Consider the following 21,065-nt stretch of genomic DNA (forward strand, 5'->3'; position numbering starts at 1 on the left):
CCCCGGTGTGCAGACACACTCTATCAGGGATGCACTAGTTATAACATGCTGAGCTCAGTCTTCTTGATGCTAAGGGAACACAGAGGCGCCCTCACCAAATAAAATCACCTATTTATCTGTTGATTCAAAATGGGTTTTCTGCAATACTTATAGCTCATTCTAGTCATAACTAAACAAAATTAAGGAATTTATAAATGTCCAAAGCAGACACAACAAAAATTATGAAAACTGAACATTACTGATCTTTAACATAAACTTTTTCAGTCACTTCTATGAAAATTTAAAATATAAAATAACTTTGTGTGGATTTAATTGACAAAATTACTAATGTCGGTAACAGCAGATTTTCAGGTGACATTAAGCTAACTTGTAGAGAACACTCAGCTCAGGGACAGCACTCCTGCCACAACATGGCCCTTGAGACATTAACCACAGGTCGAGTCCCACTTGTCCATCAAGAGGACCAGGGAAGGCGATGGTGCCCTTCCTCTGGGCTACACCCTGAGCTTCTCTGGGCTCTCCTGACACCACCCTCAGCACACACAGCTCACACGTGCGTCCCCAGTAATCGGAACCTTCCACAGCTTGGCCAGGGGCAGTGTTACACTGAAACCCTCCCAGTGGCTCACACAGACCTGGGGAGTGGTAACCCAGCCCCGCCAGTGTGTGTGGCCACTGCCACCCTCTGGCCCAGCCCTGGCTTCGACCTCTCCAGGGATAGGCCAGACCTCTAACCTATCGACACAGACGTGAGGGCCGAGGAGTGACCCATCAAGGTTGTTATTCTGCCTGACACTTGCAGGACTAGATGCTCAGGCAGGACAGACATCTGTCTTTCCATGGCTTTAATGTCAGCATCCAGAGCAGTGTCTGGCACAGAGCAGTTCATTAAAGCCTGCTTAGTCAGAAAGGAGAAGCAGTGTGCTACCATGTGAAACCAAGAGAATGAAACTGGCCAGGAGGCAGATTACAGACACACTCACTAAATATAGGAGCCATCTGATTTAACCCAGGGTGGGTGGCGAGCACAGCAGCAGGAGCATTCCCAGCCCTAGCTCAGGAGGCGAGGTGACCCAGGGGCCTCGACACTGTGGTCTGGCATCACTGGCATCTTCTGGCCACTCTCGTCTTCCGGAGTCAGGGATGAAAAGAGCAATGAATATTTGGGAGGATAGGGCAACAGTGCTACAGCTGGCTTAAAACAGCTACCCCATGAGCTCAGAGCCACCTGGAAAGCCGTAAGGTGAGCCTGGAGAGGAGAAGAAGGCACCTTCTACGGCTTGGCCGGGGGCCTTCATCTGCAGCCACCGGCTGCAGAGACTCTGTGGAGGTCATGACACCTGCTGAGGCACAGCACAGACTGGTAACCAAAGGACTGAGCCTGGAGAGCAGAGGGACACACACAGGTAAAAGGCGACGGGCCACTCAGGCATCGGGGAGAACAACAGGTGGTCACACCCAAGTCCCCACCTACTGCAGTTGCCAGCTGTTCACAGGCAGGGACATGAATGCCCAGGGAAGCACCAAAGGGCGTGGACCAGGACAGGCAGCGGGTACCTCCAGAGGCATGATGCATGCCACTTCTGATGGTCTGACACGCTCCTATGATCTTACAGGCAAAGAAACTAAGGCATGGAGGTTGACTTGTCAAATGTCTGAAAGTCACTGGTCACAGATTGTCAAGTCTGAGCTATCTGATTCCAGAGGGAACTCTATGTCCAAACACCCCATCTTCAGGGAAGGGCAGTGGGACAGGGGCCCACTTTGTGGGCTGAAAGAGACATCTCCATATCAAGAACGCATGCTCGCCCATGCACCTAGCAATCATGACAATCAACTTCTACCATGAAAATAAAAAAAGCAAGGCTCAAAACTCACTAAGAGGGACTGGGGCTGGGGCTCAGTGGCAGAATACTCGCCTAACATGAGTGAGGCGCTGGGTTCGATCCTCAGCACCACATAAAAATAAATGAATAAAATAAAGGTAATGTGTCCAACTACAACTATAAAAACATACATTTTAAAAAACTTACTAGGATCCTCTGAACACCAGCCCTGTAAACCTGGCCTCATGAATCGGGAGTGTAGTGAAAAGGTGAAATAGTTATTAATTCTGCAGCAAATAACCATCATTAAAGACGCCATCTACATCTATAACAAAACCATGAGAGTGTGACGACAGGTCTTCGTCACAGGGGGATGTGTCACGTTATTTTTTCCAGCAAGGCAGGCACAAATCCCATTGAAGAGGCATCACATTAGGCATCTGGTATTCAATCATTTAAGAGTCTCTGGAAGAAAACCACAGATCTTCTATTCAGTAAATAAAGAAGGAAACTAATTAACAACTCCTCCAGGGAGGCAGGCTTCATTCAGAAATTAGAGACACATAGAACGGTTGTTTGCTGTGTTAATATAATAAATTTCTTAAGATACCTGGATTATACAACTATCTAGGTGGCATGGGGGGTCAGTGACTCATTGCTGCAGCTAAGAAGACCTGAGATCAGACACTAAATAAAACAGCTCAGACTACAAAGGACATGTTTAAAAATGAAGTCAATCACTCCTGGTCAACATCAAACAAAGTGGCACATTTGGAGACAAGAAAACATGGTCCACGCCACAGCAGCAATGAGTAACATGGGATAATATGCAGGCAGGGGTAACAGCTGACTGATCTGCCAGTCACATGAGCCAAGAGATGTGACTGCAGAGGGACACCATTCCCATTGTAGGAGGTGACCAACAGCACCATCCATGGGAATCTCCAGCAGGGTGACGAGCTGTTAACCACTCCCAAGATTCATCATGATAACGTGAACGCTCTTCACTCCTATCACCTCTGCACACAGCAGTGGTCTCCCACAGCTACTGGAGATGGCTGGGCTCTCTGGTGGGGCCTGGGGCAGCTTCTCCTCCCCTCACAGCCAGCGTTGATGGCCTTTAGAACTGCCAAGACCCAAGAAAGAAAACAAAAGCCATGGAAGCAGGAGGACTTCCCCTGTTTTTTTTTCTTTCTTTCTTTCTTTTCTTTTTTAAGTAGTTACAGATAGCACAACTCTGAATTCTGAGAAGAAATGATATAGATAAGGAAATAACAGTTAAGACAAGCCATCTGAATACTGAAACCAACTAAGTGTCATTCATCAGCACTGTGACAAAAAGCATGAATCTTCTACTCTTCGTCTAAATAATACCTGTGAAGACAATAGAGGGGTTTTAGAGGTCTGTCAATTTCATGATCATGTAAGTCACGGGGCAGGTGAATTATAATCACAGAATACATCCTTCTAAAAGCCCTTGGAGAGCACAAATCTCTCAAAATAATTAAAATGCTATGCTTAATTCAAAAAACTCTCCTCTGCATGGGTACAACAGGCTTTACTATTTGCATTTTATGAAAAATGAAGGAAATATACAAGAAAGAAGGGAAATGCAAATTGCCAGGTGAAATCTGCCCGGCAGGCTTGACAACCAGTTGCCCAGCTGTGAGCACAACCACTGGTGTTGGCACATGCCACCATGCACAGGGGTGCTATCGACAGGGCCACCAAACACACAGGGATACTGGCACTGGGGCAAATAACGAGCCCAAAGCCAGGACTCAAACCTAGGTCCCAATGGCTCAAAGTAAGTGGGATAAACAAAGACCAGTTGTTCAACTTGAGAATTTGAATTTTTTAATTTAAATAATGTTTAATATGTTAAAATTATCAAAGAAGCTTCTGAAAAATTATAAATTACTCTTAAACATAAATATTCCAATATTAAAATGTAGAAAATGATATAAAGGTTGCTCCCTCCTTCTACCAAAACGGCCTCTGGAACTTGTTTGTTCTGCTCCATTATTACTGAAAACAAAATACTTTTTAAATTAAGCAACATAAGGCCTGGAATAAACACGCTAAGCGTGCTGTTCGTGACAGCCACTGTCAAGACAGAGCCGGGGACAGAAAGAAACCAGCCTTCAGAGAAGAGCCTGAAGTCTGATTTGGACTTTACTCCTCCTGCTCAAGATGGAATTTTTGATGCTGGACATGTTTGGCACCTTCCAGTACCCAGGGTCTTCTTCCCTAGTTTTGCATTTTTTCTGTTTTAAAATAGGAACAGTTTCCAAGGGAGAAGGTTAAGGTCAGTGGAAAAATTTGGGAATGGCGTTCACATTGAATACTTGAAGAATAAGATCGCAGTTGTTTCTGAGAAACAGTTTTCTAAGACATATTTGAAATATCTTACTAAGAAATAACTCAAGAAAAATAATCTTCATGATCGGCTTCGTGTGGCTGTCTCTGACTGGCCAATTTAGTCCAGATGGAGACAGACCAGTACAGGAGGACTAAGTGGACTCCTCCCTTTTTAGGATTTGGCTTTTTTTTTTTTTTTAGGACTTGGCTTTTTAACAAAACAAATGAAGCATACATGAGAAAGAAGCCTCTAAAAGGGACTATCACCTAGTACAGACTCACACTTAAAAAAGGAACACTGTTCTGGAACCTCTCAGGATCCCAATCTTTGTTCTTCTACTCATGAGCTGGCACATGAGCTTGGACCATTTCTCATCCCCTCTAAGCACTGGTTTCTTCATCTAGAAAGTAAGACATTAAAAAATATATCTCACATGCCACAGAAAACTATGTGCACAGAACCTGGTGTGTAAGAAGCACTCAGACGCGGTTACCAGGCTGTGTGCGTGGCTGTGGCCAAGGCCGCGTGCGTGGCTGTGGATAAGAGGTCCTCAAAGGTCCATGTGCTGAAGGCTCATTCCGAGTCTGTGGTGCTATGGGGAGACACTGGAAGCAAGGTATTGGATCCTTGGGACATGCCTTTAAGGGGACAGTGGGATTCCAAGTCTTCCTTCTCCCTCTCTTTTGCTCCCAGCCAAGAGATGAGTGGTCTTGCCCTACTGTGTGCTTCCACCAGGAAGTGCCAGCACAGCCCAAAGCACTAGCCCAACAGATCACGGATGAATCCTCTGAACCTGGAAGCTGAGATACACGTTTTCTGTTTCCAGGTTGATTCTCTCACGTTTGCTATGGGAACAGAAAGCTCTATAGCACATGTTCTCCAAAGTAACCAAGAGGCTCCCCGCAAACTGAGTCAACTAACTCACAGGCCTTCTCAAATCAGCAAAGTCTAAATGTTTGGACACATAAGGTTTGTTTTCCCAAATATGTTAATATAACTGACATTTTGCTCATGGTCTTATTTCAAGAAAGAAGAAAATGGTAGCTATAAAAGATTCGCAGTGCGTCCTTTGGGTGAACAGGAGAAAGCATGTTAACCTCTGAAACATAACCGTGTCCACCCAGGCCAGGGTCAGCACTGATGACATGACCCAGCACACACGGATCCACAGGAGGCCTCCCCTCAGCCCATGTGCCTCTTGCCTCGACTTCCACCCCACTTAACTTTGAGTCCTGGTTTTAGAAGTGACTTTTCCCCCCATCTTATATCAAAAAGACCCCGAGCATTTCAGTAGGCATCTGTGTCTCAACATGGAATTGCAGATGCTCATGGTCAGGCGTGTCCATCCCTCCAGTGGCTGCCCTACAGAGGGCGAAGACTGAGAAAATCAAATGCAAAACGCCTGGCAGACACTGGCTGTGCCTCTGACAAGTGGGCTGTGGGGTGGACTTGTGTCCACCACAGCCCCACGGGTCCTGTCACAAGCAGTCTGACCATACCCAGTCCAGTTCTCCAGGGTATTTGACTGTCTCTCTGAGCACGGGGTCGGTAACAGCAGCAGCTAGTGCTTACTGAGCACCTGCCTGCACACCCGACACTGTAAATATTGATCCACAGGGCTTCCTGCCGTGGCTCCAGGCCATTCACATCAGGAAGTAGAATGCCCATTTCACAAAGAGGAAACTGCACCAGCCTGCCAGCCTCACAGCCACGCTCCCCTGCAGCCACGCCCTACCTCACTCGGGGGAACTCAGGAAGTGCCCAGGTCCTGAATGTCCTGATCCCATGCAGTACAGACCCCAGTGGGCTTTCCTCAGATACTGAGACCCACTGGGCTCCGAAATCTGAAGCTGTGCATGCCTTCTTGTACATCAGAGCTGGACACACTGACACACACAGACTCCATTGCTCTAGGCACCCTGTCCCTCCACGCCACATCCTACAGAAGTGGTCACTGCCCCATAGCTCTGTTATGAGCAAAGACCCAAACCAAGAAAACACCCACTGAGCCCTTGCCAGACTAGGCACTGGTTAGGGGCTGAGGCGCTTTGGGCGAAGTGACAGCCTGACATCCCAGAGCCACCGCAATGCAAGAAAACAAGCATGGACAGGCACAGCCATGCAGGACCCGGGCCTGTCCTCCAGGTGCCTGTGCTCACAGAGTGCTTGTGCCACCATGAGCAGGCCCAGTGGCCTGGGAGGGCCTGTCTGTGTCCCGATGAGTGAGACGCTTGCTCTAGTCGGAGATCTTTGCTAACCGAAAGGCAGGGTGAACATGCACAAAGCAAATGCAAGCAACAAACACATAGGTCTGAGCAGGGAGAGAGGAAATGCACAGCTGCTGTTCTGGAGAGTTCCGCCCTCCCAGCTGGTCTGCCCTTTTCATTACTCAGGAAAAAGTTTGCTTCCTGGGGCTGTGGAGAGAGAAGTGAAAGGCAGCTCTTCCTGCCACCTTGAGACCTTCACTTCTATCCTGTCCCCCAGGCACCCCAAACTGCAGCTGGCTCTGCGCTCACACCACAGGCAAGGAGGACAACCAAGAGGAAGGAAGCGGTCTGCGCTCTGGAAGGCCAGGCTGCCCCCTCTGCTGCCTGAGGGCGGGATCGCCCTGTCAGACTGGCCGGTCTGGAACCTGTAAGTTCCACAGTCCCGCAGACACTGCCTTGCGCTCCAGCTGCCTCCCCAGGAGAAGGGCAAGTCAGTGTGGCAGGAAGCATCTACCAGCAACTGAAAGCCATGGTGTCTCTGCAAACAGCCAGCTGACAAGCTGCAGCCCACACGACGTCCAAATCCTGGGGAGGTTCATGCACAGAGCCTGGCACACAGTCGCTCTTGAAATGCCTGAGGACCAGGCAATGGTGAGCCTGCAGTCCAGGGAGCATCCAGAGGCGATGCCCAGGGGCGTGCCCATCCCAGTCGCCCTCGGGCCCTCCCTCCTGGCCACCCTGTGCGCAGCCTCCTGCCACCAGGGCACGTTGCCAGCCTGGCTCCTGGGGCACACAAGCCTCTGAACCCTGCCTGAGTGTTACAACTTCTACCTTCACACCTAGTGGAGGCCATGAAACCAACCAGAGCATGAGAACACTAAGGCTTAGGTCTGCTTTCACTCCTTCACCCCAGGACCCTAGCTCTGGCACAGAGTAGGAGCAGGGGGCGCGGGTGAGGAGGAGGGTAAAGGAATGAGGCACTCCACGTGGACAGTGAAGGGGCATCCCAGGCCTGGCACCCGATGTGGCAGCAGCTCAGCTCCAACTCTCCCCTGGGGACCCACAGGCCAACCACAGCCAGGACCCAGGTCTCAAACATCCTAATCCATGCACCATCTATCCCAAAGGGCTTTCACAAGGTACCAAACCAAGTATTCTCAGAAATCTGAACTGCAGCTCTCCTGGCCTCTCCCCTTGGGACAGACAACTGCCCCGCTCCCCAGAAGGAAGCAGAGAGGCCTGATTTCCCCTCCGCAGTTACAGAGAAAAGGGAATCTGGAGAGTGAGGTTCAAGATTCCCAAACAGAAGTGGGAAAACCCACTGTGCAGCTGGGACTGGAGCACGCACAGACAGGACTGCCAGGAGAGCAGCACACGCCAGCTGCACCTGGGGCTCAGGACAGGTCTGTGTCTACTCTGTCGGCGAAGTCGAAGACACATTATGAAACCCAAGAAAAGGAAGTCCATTTCCAAGAAGAGAGAAGGAATTCTATCCCAACCATACCACTTCATAACACAACCCTCCTTCATAACACAGCCTCAACATGTTGGTCCCCCATGAAACAGTCATACTGATTTTATTTTACTATTGCTCACGGTGACCATTTCTGAAATACACTTGTACAGTGCTTCATAATCCTCAAAGTGCCCGTGTTTCCTCAGAGACAAGAGGCAAGGTGCTCTGTGCCTATTTAACAACGAGGCACACAGCTTTACTAACTTGCTCAAGGTGGTACCCCTGGCCAGGGTCAACACAGCTGTAGCCCCTTATGAACTCCAGGAACACAGAGTGACTCAAGAGTCAAGGAAAGGGTGACCCCTGGTGGACAGTAAGCACAGTGAAATGCCATCTGCATGCCTGCATGAATATACACATTCTCTGATGCACGTAAATATCAGTCACATTTTAAAAATTAACCATGTTAGGTGAGGTGGCACACACCTGGAATCTCAGCAACTTGGGACACTGAAGCAGGAAGATGGCAAGTTTGAGGCCAGCCTGGGCAACTTAGCAAGACTGTCTCAAAGTAAAATAAACAGGGCTACGGATGTGTCTCAGTAGTAGAACACTTGCCTGACAGAATTGACTGGATGCTAACTATCCCTGAAGAGTCTGTCCTTTCAGGTGTTCTTCTGTCAGATCAGTGGGTGATCAGCCCGAATTACAAGAAAAAAATGTAGATTTCATCTTCCTCATAAGACAGTATGTCAACCACAAAATAACCACTCACTCGCTCACATGCAATACTTCCAAAGCTGAGTCAACACTGAGAATAAGCACTGCTGACCAGGGCAACACTCCAGGTGGCCATGGGTACCTCTCTGCACCCGAAGAGGAGCTGGGACACCCCCCCCCCCCCGGTCTTGAAGGGTTGCTTCTGGAAAATCTCTCAGTGCACACACATTTCCTCATGAACCTCTACCTGTGCTATCAGTAATAACTGTGTTTGTTATAAAACCGAGACAAAGGAAGCTTTTAAAAATGTAATTTGAAGTTCTAATCTACTGGCACCCCAACAGCTCATCTAGGCATCCAGTCTCCACAGGGCTGTGGGAAAACCTCACAGTGTGATCTTGTTCAGAAATAGCACAGTGTGATTTCTCCCTGACAAGACACCCTCACTGTAATTTTCTAGTGGGCAATTTGAGTTTCCACAGGCCAACATGACCCTAGAAAGTAGCAGCCAGACTGACCCCAGCCTGACTGGTTTTGATGGACTTGGTAACAGCCTCGACAGCGAAAGCAGGCTGTGACCCAACACTTAGCACAAGAAGCTTAGCAACACAAAAGGACACCTCAAATTTTCAGGATTTTCATCCCAGATATCGCATGTCTATGTATTTAAAAACCTCAGAGCTCTGGAAACCTCTCACCTTAGGAAATTTTACTATAAAGAGAAGGACTATAAGGTTTCCATCCCAAAAGAGCAGGGCAGCCCCAGAGCTTGCCTCGGGAAGCACAGGGTTATACAGGCCCATGGTTGAGCGGAGCTCCCTCCTGAGGAGCTGAAGCACTCTGTGCCCACCCACCAGAGTGAGATGCCCACCAGGTCTACCCACATCGTCGACATTCTGACCCCATGTGGCACCTTTGAGAATCAGGGTAATGACTCATAAAAGGATTTCCAAAGAAGGAGCCACGTAGCCTCTGCACCTGGCTCACACAGAGGTGGGTCAGGGAGGCCTCGGGTGGTTACCCCGTCCTCCACGGTGCATTCCCAAAGGCTTCATTAGAACCAAAGGTCCTTGCCATCCATCAGCTAAGGTGCTCTTAAGGGCTGTCGAGCCTCACCTTGGCCTTCCCTTGGCCTAGCCCACGCTGGCTGTACCACAGGCACTTTTCACTGTGGAAGGAAAACACTTTTAATTCCCCCATACAAGACTAGATAAAAATCATTGCAAATGCTATGTTTGTAGAGTCACTCATTAATGACATATCTGTTACTAAGAAAATAAAACATAAAATGGTCTGCAATTGCTCAATGTCACATGTCCATGACCAATTCTTTGGTCAAATATCAAATAGCTGCAAAGTTATTTTTTTTATGTGATTAGGATTTAAATCAGCAGACTTTGAGTTACGCAGACCACCCTCCATAACAGAGGTGGGCCTCATCCAGTCCTCTGACAGCCTGAAGAGAAAGACTGGGGTCTCCATAGGAAGAATGAATTCAGCCCCCAGACTCAGGATGCAATCCCCACTCTTCCCTGGTCTCCAGCCTGCTCTGCATATGTCACACTTGCCACTACCTACAATCACACCAGCCAGTTTTAAAATATTAAAAAAATAGCACTCTTTTCTCTCTCTAGATAGATGCAGATAAGAAACATGCACATGCACATGCGCACGCACACACACACACACACACACACACACACACACAGTTTCTCTTTACTGGTTTGTTCCTCTGGGAAGCCCTGACCAGCACTGATCATAACCACAGATGTTCATGCACTGCCCTCTGCTGGGCTGTGTGTTAAAATGCATCCCCCGAGTCAAAGTCAATCATCTCACCAAGACCACTCCCTAGTCGAAGCACAGGCTGTTCTGTTAAGAGTAAATGAAAGGAGGATGGTAAAGGGCCAATAAAAATCATTCCAATCAATCTATAAAGGTAGATCAGCCCAGCGGACAGTTCGTGTTAATAATGTTGAGTCATGCTAGTCCAATGAGACAAATTTCACAGTGCATGAGCCTTCATAAAATATTAGACTTTAAAACAGGCTTTGTCATTTCTTTGAATGACAATGAAGAAAATATACCAACAAAATAAAAGGCAAAATGAAAGGAGAAATTCAACTACCTCTTGGTTATCTTTGTTTTGGTTTGCCCAGAAAATCTTATGATAAAGCGTCTCCATTGAGTTGCTGGAATCAGTTCGGTCAAAACAGTGTCGATCCAAGACTTCCAACGTGTGCAAAACTCGACTGATAGTCACCCCTAGATGGAGAAATAAAGCATGCAGTTAGGGAGGCCACGGAAACCAGAAGAGCAGAGCACAAAATCACCATTCTGGGGGGCAAGGGGGTTTCCTGAAGTCACCATGCTGGGCATGTTTCCCCAGAGAACCATCCATGAAATCCAACCAGACATTCCAGACAGGCAGAACCTGAAGAATGTCCTCACAACTCCCCGCAGAGCTGTGCCAAAGACCCTCCTTACCACAGGAGTGCACTGACAGAATCTGAAACCTGGCATGAGGCCCAGCCTACGAAAGCCCCCGCTCCTCCACTGTGCCCTGTACCTGCTGTGGACTCCTGGCACTTGTCAAAGGACCACCGGACTTCCACCGCACGGCCCCTTTGTTTTATCTGCTGTTCCACCTCATAGATCTTGGCCCGAACCTGAAAGATAATCGCTTCCAATTAACTCTGCTGCAAAGCCGAGGCAGCTGTCTAAATCATGTCAGGGTTTCTGCCTAGCAGAAGGTCCTGTGGTGAACGACAGCCATGACTACAGGGGACGAGAGCAGCCCACTGCCCACAAGGACGGCCTTCCAATGCACAAGTGCTGATCCAGCACCAGCTCTCAATGACAAATGTCCATGGAAATTAATGTGTGAAGGGCACTGTAACAGGTGGGATTGCTTTAGGATATTGTAAGAAAGGGCAAGAATTTTTAAATATTCTCTTTGAGCCAATTGTCTAGTCAGGAAAGTAACTAGCAATGTTTTAGTAATTTAGAAAACTGCTTGGTTAAAAAAAAATAGATAAATAAAAAACAAGGATGATCTTCTACATGTTAGCTATAACACGTGTTCAAGTTGCATAAATCTTCAAGCAAAGCAGCAGCACCAGAAGATCACAGAAGAGTCACTGAACGAAACTCGCCAGCATGGGAGTCACAGTCAGGCATTGGCATCACCACCAACTGGCCTGGGAGGAGGACGCTAAGCAGGACTGCCCAGCAAGAGGGGGAAGGGAAGGGAGCGACTTCCTGAACCTCTGTGTTCAGCACCAGCAGAGAACCCTGAGGTTGGCAGGGGCAAGGAGCAGAGCTGGAGATGAACTCCGGCTGAACCCAGGTGGGGCCCTTGGCCCAGCCCCTGGAGAAAGAACACCTACCACCCAGGACACAGTCTACCTGCTGGTTGAATGCCGTGTTCCCTCCCGGCATGGGGAGGCTGGACGGGGCGACCTGCAGCAGGTCCAGAGGTGAGCCGGCGCTCACATTCTTGCTTTCATTTGTGGAGTAGTTCCACACCAAGGCACTTGGGCAGCAGAGAGTGACCGTCTAGGAAGGAAGCAGGGAAACCCGGATGTGAGAGGGAGGAGGAGGAGGAGAGCTTCGGACTCAGCAGAGACAGCTGTCACCATCAGTGATACCCCAGCTCTCAAGGCCACAGGGGGTCTCTTCACTCCAACCCCGCCAACACCAATCTGCACACCAGACAACAGGTCCTCGATCCAGGCATTGCCAGGAACCCCCCACCACACCCTCCTCACCTCATGTTTCTCTAATTCCTTGCCTCAAACTGTCCCCTGGGAAAACCTGTCTGACCAAAGGCTGGGCTGCAGATCCCCTTTGTGACTGCCTTAGCTGGGCCTGTCCCTATCAGCCCTCGTCCTGTCACAGGACACTGCAGCTCCGTGACTCTGCCTTCCCTACAGGACTGCAAGCCCCAGCTCCCGTGGGGACCCACCTTCAGGGCCACCCTAGTTCCAAAGGGCACCTGAGAGCTCAGGAAAATGAATGAACTCAGGGTGGCACTGTGGGGCCCCACGGGCAGGCTATGCCTCACCCCTGAGGGCACTGCTCAGCAACCTGCCCAGGGCAGCACCCTCCTGCACCTGCAGCAAGCATGCCCGCCAGGAGCAGTGCCTGCCAGAGGATCAGACTGAAGAAACAGGCAGCCAACTCAAGACGTGAGTGAGGAAGCCAGTGCTGCCCACAGAAGCCTCCTCCAGAAGAACAGGGTGGCTGGTGACAGCAATGGCTACCCTGTGGGTCCCCTGGAGGACTTTTAATTGGGCTGCTGAAAGGCCTCAATAGAGGACAACCACAAAAACTTTCTTCTAGAAGAATGCAGCAAATCTTCTCTCTGCTTTATCCCACGCAGAGTAATCAAACTTCAACATAAACTACTTGGTTGAGGGAAAAACGACATTCAGTACATAGAAGTGCCATCTCCAGCCCGATGGCTTCCCACATGGGACTGATGTGACATCACCGGGGCCGCAGACTCACCTGCAGCATGCAACTGAGTCCATACACTAGGGGCCCATGCTGTGCGCAGGAAAGGAAGTCGGAGAAGGCCAGCTGCACGGGGCTCATGCCGGGGCCGGGTGGGCCGGGGCTGGGCGCCCCGATCCCTGAGCTGTTGGGCCCAATCATCATGTGGGGGGAGTGGGCAGCCAGGAGGCTGGGGCTGTCGCTTAGCAGCAGGGACAGACGCCGGGCACAGAAGTAGGCCAGACGACGGGACAGGTAGGCCGACTGCACAAACTCGTCCGAGTACTGCAAGGAGAAGACAAGCCACCAGTCACGCCCGCCTTCACAAGCAGCTGCTCCAAGGCAGATGCTTCTCCAGGAAACAAGAAGAAGTCTGCACAGACCCATGCTGTCAACTGCAGACAGAACTGAGCCACACATATGATCTGAAATTTTCTAGTAGCCACTAAAAGAAAGAGGTGAAATTAAAATAATGTGCTGTGTTTAGCCCAACACACCCATTTGATCATGTCCACCTCTGACCGACATAAAAGTGTTCTAGCAGCGTTCGCTCTTGTTTCTCCCCCGCGAGTCTGAAGGCTGGAGAGCATTTTACACACAGAGCACATCTGGGTCCACAGGGTCGCAGCTGAGGCGCTCAGCAGCCCATCTGGCTGGTGACCCGTGACAGGCCAGGTGTCTGCAGCACCCGGTCAGGGGCAGCTGAGAGGGAGGGCCGCTGCTCCCCGAGCACATGGGCACTGCTCCAATCATCAAATGCTCGTGTGACTTCTCCGTGGGCAACAGCTTCTAATGAATCCCACTTGGTGAACTTAAATTTCATCACATCTTAGACACATCACGAAATGAGAAGACTCCTACCTGCCAGGGACTCGAGGAATTATCAAAAGAAGATAGAGATTCTCTGCACTCTACCAGGAGGAGGTTTGTTTTGTTCTCGCAGCAGCAGCACTCCGTCTAAAAGACGGGGGCACTATTCCAGGGGCTGTCTGCTCAGCTCAGATGCGGGAGAGACCAGTGCAGTAAGATTACCCGTTAACCAAAAACCACGGACATGACTGCTGAAGGTCACTACAAGTCTTCCTACGTAGTATACGAATACACCACAGTGAATTCCACCAGGGTGCACGTCCACAGGAGTGGGGGCCTAATTTAGAATAAGAGATATTCTATGTCTGTGTAATTGTATCAAAATGAACCGTACTGTTATGAATGACTAAAAAAAAAAAATTGGAAATTAGAAAATTAAAAGTTAAAAATAAATAATATATAAAATTTAGAAAAAAAAATTTTTTAGACCTCTTCTGAAAACACTTGCTTTGGAGGCAGATATTCATGCTTTCCACTTCTAAAGGGAACTTCTATTTACCTAATCATTTGCCTTCAGACTGACTTGTCCTGCCCATAAAACCAGCTGGCTCAAGGTCCCATTACTGTACCTGCAGCATCAGCGGCAGTAGGAGTTTAAGAAGGTCGTCATCCATCGGTCTGATCTTCTCTAGGACATCCAGGATCCACGTCAAATATTCATGCTTTTCCAGCAATCCTTCCTTCAGTGGGCAAAGAACAATTGCACCAATGCCATTAGAGAAACACCAGTGAACGTGTCAAGGGCACCATGAGTCCTCAGCTTAGGCGCCACCTCGCTACTGTCTCACTGTCACAGTGACACGGTCTTGTTGGCCACAGTCCAAATTATAATCCATGAAGAACTAGGGTTTTTTAATATGACTGGCCTGGGAATTTTTATTTTTTGGTAATCTGATGAATTCTAATTCAGAACAATGAATTCCCACAAGAAAGGACATTTGAAAGCTCTCACATTCCCGGGTCAAATCAAGTCCATGGTGAGATTTCAGGGATGGAAACTTGATGAACAGTGATAGCTGGAAAGAAGCAGATCCCCGGGCTGGGGAGCTGGTCAGGGGCCAAGTGCTCCTGAGTGTCTGCCTACATAGGAGAAGCCCTGGATTCCAGCATGGCGAGCCATCACAGCACCTGGCTCGGATCACCACCTCAAGGGAAGTCAGGAAACCACCCCCAGGCCCAGAGTCCTCCACACAACAGCAACAATCAACATATCGACCCACTGTCATACAAAGAAATGGAAGCAGTGCACAATCACGTGTAAACAATCCAACTCAGCACACTAACCGGCTCCAGGAGGGCCAGGCTGGCGGAGCCCATCAGACAGACCACTGCTTTACTGATTGAGTATGGTGCTCGAGGTGGAACCCAGGGTTTTGAACATGCTAGGCAAGTGCCGATCTTGACCTCACACCATCAGCACTGTGAGCATGGCCTGAGGCCTGAGCCTAAGCAACTCCATTTTAAAAACTCCAGTTTGAAACCTGCAGTTTCACCAGGCACACCCACAGAGCCCTCCAGTATGGCCTCAGACAAGTCACTTCCCCTCACCCAGATAAACAGAGTGAAGTCCCTGGCAGGCTGTCCTCGCCTGAAAAGAGGAAAAGGTGGGAAGATCAGGGTGGAGACCACCAGACCAGATGTTTCTGACCCCAGGGTAAATTATGTCACTGAGAAATCCGGTAGTAGCTGATAAGGATTAAAAGGGGGGGTTAAAAGCCCCAAAATTTAGTATAAATAATAGAGCAAATGAACAGGGATTCAGCCAGCCAAAACAAGGATGCACTCAAGCTGGAGAGCCTGATGAGGACCTGACATCCCATCACTAGTCATCTTTCCTGATCCTCTGCGTGAGACTCACTGCTCTCAAACTTTACGGCCTCGTCTAGACCTTGTTGAGCGCCACAACTTCTCCCTATGACCCTCTCCTCAACTGGTTGTCCACTCTATGCCAGGAGAAGCCTGCGTTGGTTCCGGACCTGATCACCGTGGTCTGAGTGAGTGTGCATCTTCTGGACATAAAGCCTAAGGCTTAAGACTTTTGATCTGACATTTGAACTGAGCCTACAGAGGGAATGTCATGAGCCTGTCATGATTAAGAGTGTTTTGCAGTGCTTAGAATTAATCTAGAATTGTTTGCTGTGAATTAATCAATCTAGAATTGTTTGATGTGAATTGATTATGTCTATTGCAGTGCCTAGCATTAAGGATTGTCATTTTCTTGATTAAGAACCTATAAAGTGAAATTGTATTGAGTAATTTGAGTGAATAAAGCATTGAAAGGGGCAGAAGTGCATGGACATTCTTTATTTCTCCCCTTGACTCACAATTTTACTCCCTCGCAACATGTACCTTCTGCCTACTGCCTTCAAATACACATAAACAGAAATATGTTCTTTCATGACGCTCTAGGCAAGTATGTGACATTCTGTTACAGTTTTGTACTATGAGTCACAGAATGAAAGAACCTTCGAAATAACAACAAAATGACCCATTTTCTGGAAAAAAACACGTACATTCACGGCAACATGGAAACAAACTGAGTTTAGTTAGTGTGAAATCCTGCTCTATTCCTAGTAAACTTTATGTATCACTGGGACCCACCACAACAGTCAACAAGGATTTGTGTGAAAACATACTAATCAATTATAAATTACAGTGATCCTTATTTGACATGACACCAAGGTACTATTAATTTCTAGTTTTCTTGATACTGAGAGTGAGTCAAAAATGGTTATAAGGGAACTTTAGACCACTAAAATGAACTTCAATCAGGACAAAGTATTTGTCTATTTAAATACATATTTTTTAAATGAATAAAAATGCAATTTTGTGCTAAAGTACAAGAAATGGTAAATGCAAGCCTCAAAAAAATTAATTAAAAAAGATTCTTCATAGATGTAACCGCCCCTCCTCTGGACGCCTTTGCACATCTCCTTGCCTGTGTATCTGTACATGTGCCTGCGTGTGGATCAGCACTAAGGTCTGGTGCACATTTCAGAATATGGGCAAATTGAAATATCACAAGCTTATTTATGTTTCAGTCATGTTCACCATTATATGACCTAATTGTCTTTTTTAGAAGCGACATTGATTTCAATGTTCCTACAATGTAAAATAATCTATCCAAAAATATTAAACATGCTAACATATACTTGTTCCAAGATTCAGACTAAATTCTCAGCTCACAAAAACTCACAGACACTCAGGGTAAGGCCAACTGACACAGTTCTATGACAAATCGAAGCAGGTTTGTGAGGGTTGCTTTTGGTGATTTAAAAACTAGCCATGTGACTCCACAAGGGAACCCCTTATTTTCCTACTTTGAGCTCTTAGAAAAAAATCACATATCACCTGAATATTATCATTAAGGTTCTAAGAAGCAAATGTAGAAAACTGCACATCCCCTTCCTCTGATTAACACAGTGGGTACTCAAACTCTGTGCTCATGATATGACTCCAGCCTCACACCTCCTCACCAAGAAGATGAGGCAAACGGCCCCCTGGGCCCCTTTCTGGTAAGTGTGAACACATGAGCACATCAGCAGTTGGGGAGAACTCAGCTCCTGGCCTGACTGTTTGCATTTTCAACAGCAGCTGAACCAAATGAAGATGAACCTTCTCTGGAATAACTCAGCCCTAAAGGAAATGTGTTAGGAGACAGGAAGCATCAGCACAGGGGAGTTTTTGAACAAGTATATCCAATTTTGCAAAATAAGAGGCTGTCATCCCAGGGTAAAGGTGTCATGATGTCATAGAAGACATTAGGCTACTTTCTCAGAATGTGTTGGTTCATATAAAGACACAATTAACACACACAGGACATAACTGCAGTCACATAGTCGTGGACAGACCACCCACGCATCAGGCACTCAGCATGGCATCGGTGGGCATAAGCGCAGGCCATGGTGGTGCAGTGATGAGACCACTGGGAGCACTTTCTCAGCACTGGTACCCTCATTAAGCAACATACATCTGTGCACAGAAGTGGCTCTTTTTAAAAGCATGCCACACAGCCCCCTGCAGGCCTTGGAGGAATTACCTGGAACATGTGAAACGCCAGCTTCTCGTTGTACTCCCACTGCCTCATGGCTTGCTCCACCTCCGGGGGCACAGGGACAGGGCCATCGCTCGCAGTGGACGCCAAGTGGTAGAAGTCAGAAATCTTGGCCAGCTGTTCTCGAAGGTACCGAGTAGATATCTGCGTCCACTCTGCATTTAAAATAGAGATATACACTGAATTCTAGACACGATGGTTTAAGAATTACATTTTTCTTCTCCTTTATGATTATCTTGAGGATGTATTTGTAAATCCAAAATTGACTGCAGGGTGCAATGGTGCACATCTGTTAATCCCTGTGACTCGAGGCTGAGGCAAGAGGATCAAAAGTTCAAGGACAGCCTGAGCAACTGAGCAAGACCCCAACTCAAAAAATAAAAAGGGTTGGGGATGCATCTCAGTGGTGGGGTACCTCTGGACAAATACAACATAAAAATGGTCTTTGCATGTTCAAGCAGAGTTCAGAACAGCAAGCCCACCCCAAGCCCTGCAGTCACACATGCTAGTGCAAGGTGGCCTGCCCTGCAGCAGCCAGCAGAGCCTGCCAGCTTTTGGGAGGAAAAAGCCACCCTACCCTTAAGTTTCTGCGACCCTTCGCCTAGGAGAAAACACATCCACATTTGAATTTGACCCTCTGTGTGATGCAACAGTAAGTATGACAAAAATACCAAACGCAAAACAGGAAACAGCAGCAGAGGAGGGCCATCCCAACCCTAGCTTCTTCAGCAGAAGAAAGCAAAGTCTCAGATCAGAAGGCAGTTCATTTGGGGTTCAGCTTTTCAGGGTCCAGCTCAGGTTTTAAACACACTCATTAAGATGCACTCTGGCTTCCTGCCAAGAGAAGTGGCCTGCAAAGCTTTCCCACCTACACTGTCTGCACCACGCACTATGGCAGCGTGTGCCCAAGACACAGGCCCAGCTGCCTGGCCAGCACTGGACCTGCAGCCACTCTCTGCTCCTCACCAGCACGTGCCTCAGCACGGGAGGGGTGGAGTCAGACACAGTAAAGAGTGAGGGCATGTCGGACACCAGAAAGGAAGTGGGAAAAGTAACACCAGAAAAACAAATTACTAAAATTATTCACGAACACCCACCATGGAGGCACCAACTAAATCAGTGTGTTGCCTTTGGCAACCGCAAGGGATGCGGTGCCAGCTTTAGCCCATTCTGCGGATAAGAACGAAACGCTGGTGGCCATATCTCCACCAGGATCAGTGCAGCAGCATCAGAAGAAACCACCTTACATGAATACCACCACACAGCGCTGCCTTCCTCCTGTCCTCAGCCCAGGTTCTCCTCCTTCCATTCTAACAAAAGTCATGAGCAGAAATTAGACCTTGATCAGTACCCAAGCACTCTGCTCTTACTTGGTCAGTACCCAAGCACTCTGCTCTTAGTCAGTACCCAAGCACTCTGCTCTTACTTGGTGGGTACCCAAGTGCTCTGCTCTTACTTGGTAAGTACTGCTAACAGCACCAGGGATGACTCCATTGAGTCCTGGTCTAAATCACTTGTTCTAATTGTGCCTTTGTTAAAATTAAAATGTAAAGGCTACTGAACTCCAGCAATGAGCTGATGATCAAACCCAAGGTTGACATTCTATCCACTGAGTGTCATAGTGTTTCAGAAAGCTCCACTGACTGCACACACCTGCTTGAGACTGCTCGTCCCACTGAAAACAAAGCACCAAGTCACCAACAGCTCCACCGTCTTGTTCCCCGACGTGGACTAGCAGTCTCAGGACATTCGTGTGTTCAACAAAAGCCAGCCGTCGGGGGACGAGTTTAGCTCAGCTATAATGAGCAAATATAAAAATAACAAGGACCCACACCCCAGCTTCTGTTTGGCAGTCCTTGCTATTAACTTGTGGCAGGGTGGCTCTTGTTCTCAACATGACTGCAGGGCAGGGCAGGGCAGGGCAGCCTCCAGAGCTAAGGATGATACAATGCCCAGTCCATGCAGGGTGTGCCTTCCTTATCAGGACACATGTCTGCAGTGCATGAACTGGACATACAGAGTCGGTCCTCAGCGTCCACGGGAACTGGTTCTAGGACCCACACACCCATTACCAAAATCCACGACACTCAGCCTCCTCCAAAGGAAGGCGTGGCATTTACACAAAACCTTCAGTTAAGTTGTCCAAATCACTTCCAATACCCAATACGGTGTAAATGTGATGGAAGCTGTTGCCATGCTGTGCTGTTTAGGAAACAATGACAGGAAAAGAGTCCATGTGTTCAATAGATGCACCTATCTTCTATTGTCTATACAGGGTTGGTTTAATCTGTAGATTCAAAACCCACAGACACAGAGGACCAACGGTATCTTCCCATCTTTCCTTCTCAATGTGCACTTGGATGTTTTAATAGACATTTGCATACCTCCTTTTTAAATATTGTTGAATGCACCTCTCCATATCTGACGCCTCTAGGAATTCACGGATGAGCCCTCTCAGCACTGGGCCCTAGCTATGATTAACAGAGCATTAAATCATCACATCAACCACACTGATTTAGAGGCCTGGGCCGAAGGACGCGGTGATGAAGATGAAAACCCAGAACATACCCATGATTGCCACTGGACACTGAAGATGATGCGTGGCAGTCTGTGCTGTGTGCCCTGCACCTTTGGAGAGAGCTCAGTGCCGTGAAGGACCACAGGGTCAGTGGACACACAGGTCTGCTTTGAACTTGGACGTGGTTGTCAGCCCCGAGGGGTGACAGTGCAACAGAAGATTTTGGTGACTTTTTTTTTTCTCCTGTGGTACTAGGTCTGAACCTAAAGGTCCCTGAAACTGAGCTATATCCCCAGCCCAACTTCTCACCAAGTTGCCCAGATTGGCCTTGGACCTGCAACCCTCCTGCCTCGGCCTCCTGAGTCATGGGGATTACTGGCTTGCACGACCACAGCCCAGCCAGGAAGCTCTGAGCAAAAACTACTGACAATGGCCCAGTTCTGTCAGCTTCTCGTGTAGTTGGACTGGAACAGGGACACAGTCTCAAGTGACAAGAAGAAAATGGGAATGGATAAAGACTGTAGGAGAGATACGGAGAGGGGAAGAAAGGCCCAC

At 48.3% G+C, this 21,065-nt stretch overlaps 1 protein-coding gene across 2 annotated transcripts in view; it reads right to left on the minus strand.

Moving 5' to 3' along the window:
- The window catches only part of Med12l (mediator complex subunit 12L), a 271,847-nt gene that overhangs the window by 196,157 nt on the left and 54,625 nt on the right, over nucleotides 1–21,065 (minus strand). For both annotated transcript variants that reach the window (XM_026408177.2, XM_026408176.2), the window contains exons 5-10: nucleotides 17,978–18,147; nucleotides 14,508–14,618; nucleotides 13,084–13,353; nucleotides 11,980–12,129; nucleotides 11,141–11,240; nucleotides 10,700–10,836 (exon numbers count right to left, since the gene is read on the minus strand). In XM_026408177.2, coding sequence (XP_026263962.2) covers nucleotides 10,700–10,836; nucleotides 11,141–11,240; nucleotides 11,980–12,129; nucleotides 13,084–13,353; nucleotides 14,508–14,618; nucleotides 17,978–18,147 — 938 coding nt within the window. The remainder of the gene's footprint in view (nucleotides 1–10,699; nucleotides 10,837–11,140; nucleotides 11,241–11,979; nucleotides 12,130–13,083; nucleotides 13,354–14,507; nucleotides 14,619–17,977; nucleotides 18,148–21,065) is intronic.

The sequence above is a fragment of the Urocitellus parryii genome, chromosome 2 (assembly GCF_045843805.1).
Source record: "Urocitellus parryii isolate mUroPar1 chromosome 2, mUroPar1.hap1, whole genome shotgun sequence".
NCBI lineage: Eukaryota > Metazoa > Chordata > Mammalia > Rodentia > Sciuridae > Urocitellus > Urocitellus parryii.